A 9329-nucleotide genomic window follows, 5' to 3' on the forward strand; every position below is an offset into this window, starting at 1 on the left:
CTCTGTGACTGCATCCGCTGGGTCTCAGTCTTGTTCGCCCTGTGTAGAGGTGCTCGATGCAGATCCCCACGTTTCCCCTCTCTGGGCGCCAGTCGGAAGGGCTTGCTGGGCAGAGCGCCTTGGCTCAGAGCAAACACGTGCTGTCCTGGGCTTTCCTCCTCTGCAGAGTGCCGGCAGCCGAGGAGAGCAAGCCCGGCAGCTGGTCATCGATCTGGAGACTCGAGGGAAACAGGCTTTTCCTATATTCCTCTCGATCCTGCGGGACACTGGGCAGGGTGACCTCGCAGACATGCTGATCAAAGAGTGCGAATGCCCACTGGCGCCGCCGCAGCTGGTAAACCTGAGGCCTGTTGAGCTGGACTTACGTGGAGAAAAGCATAAAAAAAGTAAGTATTAAGGACATGGTTGTTTTCTGGGCAAACAGCAGCATGGGGGGTGGCAGGTGGTATCCCTCTTGGTGTGGGTAATAGTCTGTGAAGTCCTGGTTTTTACTATCCTGGAGCGTGGCTCGTAGATGTGACTACGCAGAGCTGTTGGGAGAATATTATGCGTTCCAGTAGCGGAAGCTTTTAAGCTCCAGCTGTGTGCCTGTGGCATTAGGAGCATCATTCTCCGTATTTTTGCATGCAGCCTCCATGGTACCTTGGTGAAAAGTGACATTGCCATGTCCTTGTGCCATCTTGCGCTCTGCTGAATCTGCATGCAGATCCAGCTTGTGCAGTTGTAAGGAGAAACTTCAGCCTGTCGAATCCTGAAAAGGGGAAAACGGATGCGATGTCATATCGCGGCCTCACAGCAGGGTGTTGGTTCAGGTCCTTCTGGGGACTGGGGGTTGGTTACTTGTAGCATGAAATCAGAAAGGGGAGAAGGTGAGACCCAACTGTCCTGTGTCATTACAGATGTGAACTTTCCTGAACGTTTGTCCATCCCAGTACAAGCTGAGAGCGAAAAACTTCGAACACCTCCCGTGCCAGCCCAGGGTAAGCCATGTCGCTGTTCCAGAGAGATGGGGTGCCAAACGCTCGTTTCCAGGGTGCGGTGGGGTGGGAAGAGGGAATTTGTACGTGTCGCTGATGTGACATGGGCGACAGGGCAGGAGTGACGTTAATTCCGGGAGGAACGGGTATAACGTCTCATTGTGGAGTACAGAGAACTAAATGCTGCATCTCTGTTTTGTGTTGTAGGTGTGACCATTGACAAGAGGAACCGCGATCTGGTTAGTGTTTGGTTAGGCCAAAAGCATTCCCCATTAAGCAAAGGCTCATGGGTGGGGAAAATACCGGGAAATAGCCCTGGGACAGCTGGGTTTTGCTTCTTATTATCTGAGTGATCACTCCGAGGCTGATGCCGGTCTAACGGGGCTGATAAGCTCGGAGGAGGTCAATCGTTAGCCAGCTCCTCCTTAGGATTACCATAGCTGTAGCACAAATAACATGTTATAGGGCTAAAGGTTGTGCTTAAAGAGTTTCCGCCAAGGCAACTGGTAATTTCCTAAGGCACTGACTCATGGGTTGTCTGCAAAGTGGTGTTTAGACTTTGTAATCATAGCATTGAGGCACAGAAGCCAGTAAAACAATAAGGAATGTGTGCAGCACGCTTTGGTGCATTGGGAGACACACAGGGAAGCGAGTATTGTGAATACAGCAGCATGTGTCTGGAGTTCCAACAGCCTGCAGGTATCTGATGCAGAGTAAATAGTTTGGCCGTGTATGCACGAGGCTCGTGGCTGTATCGATGCAGGGTAGCCCTCGTAAAATTCCTGCGGTGTTGTCATTGATGGTAAAGCTGAGCCTCTGGGAGATTTATCTACCCATTCTCTTGGCTCCTTGTGCGGGCTCTCGTGGTGAGGTTTGATGATGATGCCTCAAAAAAACTCCCGGAAACTTCAACTTGCCATCGGAGACGCTGCAGGTAAAGAAGCAGCCAGTTTTCTGCAAAGGCGGTCCCTGATTTGGCAGGTTGTTTTGTGTTCCCCGGCTGCTGATAACAATGTGAGTGTGAAGAACAGATGCTCTTATCCATCCCTAGGCCTGGAGAAGTGAAAAAGCTGTGAACAAGCTACTTTAAGGACTCCCGTTCCTCGTTGGTGTTGCGTCCCGCTGGATTAGCCGGCGAGCACTCCGAGTAAGAGGGTGTTTAATTGCGATGTGTGCCTGCCAGGTTTACGATCTGAAAGCGGACCCGTGCGGACACTGCCTGATCCTCAACAACGTCAACTTCAGTAGAGACTCGGATCTGTCAACTCGAGACGGCTCCAACGTGGACTGCGAGAAGCTGGAGAAGCGCTTTAAGGCCTTGCGCTTTGACGTCCTGACTCGGCGGGATCTCAAAGCTCAGGTGAGGCCGGCCGCGTCCAGCTAACACGAGGGACGAGAGGCGAGCTCCTGGAAGCAACAGGAACGCGTTACGGGATGTACCCTCGTGTTGGCAGCAAGCCGAAAGCCCCAGCCTGGGCTGCACAAAGAAATAATCAACCGCTGACATCCTCTTATTTTATTGTCACGCTGCAATTGCAGAAGGAGAAAGGACCTTGCATGTTTTCACCCTTCTATCTGAACTTTGATTCCTGGTTGTGATTTGTAGGGAATTGGATGAGGCTGTATTTCTGTGACAGCTCTGACAGCCTCTCTGTCGTGTGCAGCCAGGGGTGTGATGTGCCTGTCTGTACAGTCCTCAGCTCTTACTCGAAGCGGCGGGGGGAGCTCGGTCATCCGGAGCAGCTGCTGAAAGTAAAATAAGGTTCTCTGCTCACCCACCGGCCCCTAATCAGCAGCAGTGCGTTTCAGTGGATAAATCCCACGGAAGTGTGTTTTGATTGATGTTGCTGTGTTGTAAAGAATGCAGCAAGGAGAGAAATGTCTGTAATTAAAGCAACTAATGTTAAATAAGGGCAGAACTGCAGAAATACTCACCGTCTGCTGATGGGTTTTGCTGCCTGTACGTGCGGTGCATGTTATTCCGCAACAGAGAGATCGACCGGATCCTTCTGAGCAGTGCAGCCATGATAGACCGATAAGAGCAGGGCCTGGCAGTAATCTGTGGCTGAGGTATGATTTGAAAAACTCTTACTGTGACATTTTCTATGTAGGAAATGGTTTCAGAGCTGCAGAAGCTGGCGCGGCAGGACCACAGTGCCTTGGACTGCTGCATCGTGGTCATCCTTTCCCATGGTTGTCAGGTGGGTTTGTCGTGCCGTTCCCTTTGCTCATTAGCCAGGCTGCCCACGCAGGAAGGGGTTAATTCCCTGCGCTGTGGTCTCGCGCAGGGTGGGAGGGAAGTAGTCTGTCGTGTTGTTCGGTCGTTGCAGTAGTACGTTGCAAAGAGTTAACGCTCGTATCTAGGTTAAAGAAAACGGGAGCTTCTCCAGCATTGTCTGATCCAGCGTTGCCTGTGGACAAGTGTTCTCCGTTTCGGATGTTGGGGTATATAATTCAGAACCGAATGATGGGCAGAGAGCGAAGGGAGGTAGTGCTAACCCTCATACCATGGTCGTTTAGTCCTTCCTGTCTCTCCAGCTCTGACTGGGGAGATGCTATTAGTAGTAAAGCCTATTTATCACAAGTCAGAGGCCTCGAAGGACGAGGAGAGGAGAGCGATCGTTAGGGGAGTGGCGTATGTTATGTGCCCGTTGTCCCAGAGGATGAAGAACTCCATTGCTGGGGGAGTTGGGATAGGAGTTGGATAATAAGAGGAGTCGGATTGCTGGGTTTTAGTGTGTTTCAAATGACTGCTGGGCATCTTTTCGCCCTGATGTGGGCGCGCATTTGCACAAACACGAGGAAGTGAGATCTGTTCTGGTAATTTTGGGCTACAAAGAGACAGAAGAGAGTGTCTGATTAGAAATGGGCTCCCTCGAAACTGGTCTTACCTTCCGCATTACTAGCTCCTGGATTTTCCTCTTGCAGACGAGCCATATTCAGTTTCCTGGAGGCATTTACGGAACGGATGGAAAACCCATTCCAATAGAAAAGATTGTGAACTATTTCAATGGGTCCCATTGCCCGAGTTTGAGAGGAAAACCCAAACTCTTCTTCATCCAGGCCTGTGGTGGAGGTGAATCTTTGTTTTAGCTCCCGAAGCGAATCAGCTGTTGGGCGTAAGCAGGCTTCAGAGAGGTGGCCAGGCTTCGGCTTCTTGTTCCTTTTTTGTTCGTTGCCTGTTTCTCCGGCTGACTTCTCTTACTCTCGGCCACATATTCTTACTGCTAGCATGGGTTGAGTCTAAGGGCTCGGACATGAGCCTCTTGTAGGAGGGCAGTACCGATTTACGTGTGCTGGTACGGTTTTACCGCATGGTAGGGAGATGTGGGACAGAAGGAGGGGAGTAATTGCAGCACACGGCCAGGCAGTGCACGCTGACTGGCTGCTCCAGGACTTCAGCCACGAGGTCGGTGGAGAAGCACGGACCAAGGGTGTTCGTGTGAATCGCCCGATGGCTCCAACTCAACCAGCGCAGCCAAAGAGCCAAAAAGCTTTGTTTCGTTGGAGGGCCTTTTTCTTTTTTTTTTTTTTTTAATCTTTTCTTAACGGAGGATGTATGATTGTTGAATGCTTGGGTAAGATGAATTTCAGGGATTGTCTTCTTGCCTCTTTTTGCAGAACAAAGAGATCGAGGCTTTCTAGTGGATTGCGATTCACCTGGCGACGAAGCTCCTGGAGGTTCTTTAGAGTCGGACGCGACTCCTTTTCAGACTCCGTCGGGTAACATGGATGAGCCGGACGCCGTAGCCAGTTTGCCCACACCCAGCGACATCTTGGTCTCCTACTCAACTTTTCCAGGTGAGATAGCCCATGCAAATCCTTTGCTGGGTACAGGGGAATTGGCAAAAAAGTCGGTGCTTCATGGCCGAAGTCAGGAGCAGTTCGGGGCAACAGCCTCCGTTGGAGATGGCACCTGGGGAGCGGCAGTAACTTGGTGAGACGAGAACAGAAAACTGGCTTTAGCAGTAATGTTCTCACTCTTTCTGTGAAGGTTTTGTCTCCTGGAGGGAGGCGTCAAGTGGCTCGTGGTACGTGGAAATGCTGGACAGCGTGCTGGAGCAATACGCCCATACGGAAGACCTGCTGAAAGCGGGTAAATGTCTTTTTTTCCTGCGTTTTGTAGTCATGATGAAGGAAATAATCAGAGCTGTGATCAGACAGGGCATGGAGGCCTATGCTTCAAAGAGGAATGATGATATTGAGCATTCAGTTTAGGGATTGGCTAATTGGAGGTAATGTGGAGAGGTCTAATTATTAAGAAAGTGTCTGGCATTAATCTGCCAAAAATCTCTTTGAGATTTCTGTAATGAGAAACAGTTCTGAAAGTACAGGCTTTAACCTTTGCCAAGGAAGCTGCTAAAAAATTGCCTTAGACCAAAGCGTAGCTTGTCCCATATGCAAAAGTCCAAGCAGGCGGGACACGGGGCACTGTCGTAAGCGTGCTGACATGCGTCCAGGCAGATCGCACCCTCAGGGAAGACCCACTGGGTCTCTTGTGCCTGGAGATCTCCACGGGTGTTCTTCTCTGGGTTACACGTCTTCTGGAGCTCCTGTGACACCGTGGTAAGTCTGGAGGCACATCTCGCCCTCGGGGAGATGATGCCAGATGTTTGTGTTCACGTGTCCTGGTGAGCGAGGAGTGCAATGTGCCCGGAATGTGGAACCACTGTGGCTAATAAATGTTTTCCTTTGCGTGCCCTGTTGACTAGAGAAGATTGCCAAAGTAGGGGACAAGCATAGGTACTTCTAGACGCTTTTACTGTTCTCTATGAGTAGGAGAAAAGTCTTACGTGGAGGCAGCGGGGGAGAGAGGACCTACTGTTTTTCTGTTGTTTTCCTGATGTCACGGTGCTTCTTCGGCATGTGGTGGCATGGCAGCTGTTGATTTCAGGGACGTAGCGTGAGACCCTCTCTCCGTCAGTTGGCATTCAGTGCAAGGAGAGTGACCTTGGGGAAATGACGGGCACGTCTGGAAGAAAATGGGTGGAAAGGGAATTTGCTTTTAAGGAAACTCCTGAAAGGAAAGAGGGAGTGTGACTCACGCGGAGAAGCACCCGCTGGAGGCAACGGTGGCTGGTATGGCTGGGGTTTCTTGAAAGGCCATTTTCCCTTGAGTCCCCATTGTCTCATTTTAGAAGAACTGTCTGCTCTCCCGTCCCACAGTCCCATTCCCTGTCCTCGGCACCGTGCTTCCCGTGAGAGGTCGCGCCCTGACGTGTGAGTCGGAAAAGCGTCCCGTTCCTCAACCGCTCTCCTTCTGTTCTCAGGTGGCAAATGCTGTCTCTGCCAAGGGGAGGTACAAGCAGATCCCGGGCTGTTTCAACTTTCTCCGTAAAAAATTCTTCTTTGCGTGCAAATGACTTGTGGGCTCCAAGGTCCCCGCCAAGCGTGAGAGTTACTTCCCCACAGCTGGATGAAATCTGTGCCTACCGTGACTTGGTGTCAATGCCCCCGGTGGCCTTTGTCTGTCTGTCGAGATGTTTGTCTTGAGAAATGTAATCTGTGAATGCTGTCCTTACTGTGAAATAGAGATAAGATGGAGACCGGCGCTGTGCTGATGGGAAATGGTAGGGATGGAGCAGGGATGGGTGAAGGAAGCCCCTTTGCCGGGGCACGTGCCGGCCTGGAGCCTCTGCTCACAGAGGAGAGGACCTCTAGCTCGCTGTGACGTGGCCGTGCGCGGCCTCTGAATATCATTTTTTGGTGATCGCGATGTTTGTGTTCTTTGCTGCCTGGATAACTGATTGATGGAATCGAGGTCTGGCACTTAGGTGGAATGGAATAATTTTTGCGATTGATATTTCTTATTTTCAATAAAATGCAATGAAAAAGGGAACAATCTTTGGCATTGTATTCCCTCGTCTGTTCCGTCTTGGAATGCCATTTCAGCATTTCCCAAAAGCTTCTCTGAAATGGGAGGAGCAAGAAAAACCTTGCTTGAGTAATTTTTTAGCCTCCTGCTGTTACTGGTAGCATTTCCAGTGTGGCTGTGCCAGCATACGGAGAAGGCAGCTCATGTCCTTTCGAGGAGTTGATTGGAAGCTAAATGGGAGTTACAACAGGAAACGGACGAGGATTCTTTCGAATATCAGAGCTGAGTTAAAGCACTCACTCTGAGGAGCCACTGGGGGTAGCTGCTGTGATGGTTTTGGGTCAGAAAACCTGGATGTATGTGGGATGCTGGGGGGAAAGCATCCTTGGAGACCGTGGAGCTGCCCTCAGGAGGTGCAGCTGCCTTAGGATAGGTGGGGAGGGGAAGCATCGGTGAGCCGCCGCGCCCGCTGCACAGAGCCAGGACAGTGTGGAAAGCCGCACATGCGGCTGCCTGGCCCGGCCCATCTTCATCACATGGGGCTTTTTACACTCTCAGGAAACCGTGCAGGGGTTTTGGCACTGCAAAGGCAGATTGTGCTGTGCCCCTTTGCCTCTTCGCCTCTGCGCTGCTGGGCTGGCAAGGGATGCTTGCGAGTGGGCAGGGAACCTGTGGATCTCCAATCTGCCTTTGCAGTCGCTAGGTATTTCCACGCTCCTTTTTTTGGGAGCGTTCCAGGTGCTTTGAGGCAGTTCAGCGCCGCCAGCAGAGTGATTATCAGGCCAGGGTTTGGGTTTAACTATTTTTTGAAGGGTGCTGGGGCTTGAGCAATGGCAAAAGGAGCTGAGAACTTGAAAGAAGTAATTAAAAGTAGGGTGAGAGAGAGGGGGGCAGGGGTGTCTCGTCCCCCTAGAGGGAACAGCAGTCCCTGCTGCTTGGGGAACAGCGTCCCGGAGGGGTGCACACCTGGCCGTCCCCCACGCACTCCCAAAGCATCTGTGTTGGAAAGAAAAGCCCCTCGGTTACTTGACAAGCACAAGGTCCCTCTAGTCATGCTTTGTCCCCATCAGCTCCAAAAGGTGAGCCGCACAAAGGATGCTGCCCCGCGTTGCGGGGGCCCGCTTTGGGCTGCTGCAACTCTTGCCACGGGGGATGCCCCCAAATTGCGCTCCCTGCTTTGCGAAAGGACCCGCTGGGGCTGCTGTGAGGGACAGGGACTTGGTGGAGCGAAGCCAGATGGGGGAACATCACTGGGAGACCCTAAAGCCGTGCAGCCTTGAGGCAGGTTGTGCTTTGCCCTAGAAGTCGGGAACAGGGGATGAGCGGGACGTGCCCCGGCCGGTGTAGGGGTCCAGGTTGCATGGCCACCGCCTCCGGGAGCTCAGGACCAGCAGGCAAAGGGATGGCTGGAAGTGAGGAGCAGTCAGCGGGGAGCGGGACATCTCTAGGGAGGAGGGCAGGGGGCTCAGGTTGAGCCAGTTAGGGCGGTGGTGGGGGCTGAAAGGGCAGGGCCAGGGCCAGGGAGAGCAGGGCAGGAGCTGGGCAGGATCTGGTCTTCACCTGGGGCCTGGAGCTGCCTGAGTTGCCGACAGTGCTGGAGCCGGAGTGGTGCACCCTTCATGGTGAAGCTGGATGGCTTGGCTGGGAGCCTGTGCTGCCCATCACCTGCGCTGCTGGGGTGAGTGAACCTCTGTTTTTAGGTACCACTCGATTGCAACATCCTGTTGGAGATCTGTCCCTCTACGAGATCGTGCAACGGGAGGAGGAGAAAACTGGGAAGAAAGGATGTGAATCATGGGTTTTATTTAAAAGGAAAAAAGCAAGGTATATGGAAACTGATTTTTAAGATGACATGGTGGAAACGCAGCAAAGAGGAACAGAGGAACATGGAAACAAAACAGATCCTAGGTACCATTGGTCTCTGTCCTATCCTTGTCCCCAGAGCCGGTGCTCGGCAAGCGGAGGAGCGATCCCGAGGTCCTGCAGTCCCATCCATTACAGGTGAGAGTGGGATTTGATGTGTATTTCATCCCCATCCCCGTCCCCCACCGTGGCACTGAGCTTGCTGCTTCCCAGCAGGAGGGCTCACAGTGCCGGCCACAGCAGCAGTGGGATGCCGGGAGCAGCCCGGGGTTCAGGCTGGCACGGGACCGGTGCTGCCTTTCCCGGAGGGCTCGGCACAGGGCGGACGCAGGTCCCTACTGGCGGGGGCCCACCTTGGGTGCCTGGCCTTGGCGCTGTGGGGTGCGGATTCCCAGCCACTGCCATGGCCATGGCATTGGCTCGGATGCCGGTGACGCCTGCTGTACCCGGGAAAGCCTGGGGGTGTGCGTGGGGTGCGTGGCTGTGGGGTGCGTGTGTGAGTTTTTTGGGGGGCTTTTGCTTTGCCTTCTGTTGTTATTTTAGCTTGGGTTTATGGTTTGGAGCTGCAGCCATTCATTTTGGTTTTTTCCCTTTGTTTTTGGCTTTCCCAGGGGTGGCGGGCGCTCCAGGGCAGTGGTGGGGGCCCCATGCGGGCCTGGGGGCGAGCACCCAGG

The 9329-nt window shown here is 52.9% G+C and overlaps 1 protein-coding gene across 1 annotated transcript; it reads left to right on the forward strand.

Moving 5' to 3' along the window:
* Nucleotides 1-166: 166 nt before the first annotated feature.
* CASP9 (caspase 9, apoptosis-related cysteine peptidase) lies at nt 167-6471 on the forward strand (the record flags this gene model as incomplete). The annotated part of the gene is made up of 9 exons (XM_009586111.1): nt 167-386; nt 900-1013; nt 2132-2337; nt 3089-3178; nt 3906-4053; nt 4599-4778; nt 4972-5073; nt 5298-5305; nt 6248-6471. Coding segments are annotated over 9 exons (1161 nt in total), but the record flags the coding sequence as incomplete, so codon positions are not given.
* Between the last annotated feature and the right edge of the window lie 2858 nt (nt 6472-9329).

Source organism: Fulmarus glacialis, unplaced genomic scaffold, assembly GCF_000690835.1.
Source record: "Fulmarus glacialis isolate BGI_N327 unplaced genomic scaffold, ASM69083v1 scaffold29659, whole genome shotgun sequence".
Taxonomy (NCBI): domain Eukaryota; kingdom Metazoa; phylum Chordata; class Aves; order Procellariiformes; family Procellariidae; genus Fulmarus; species Fulmarus glacialis.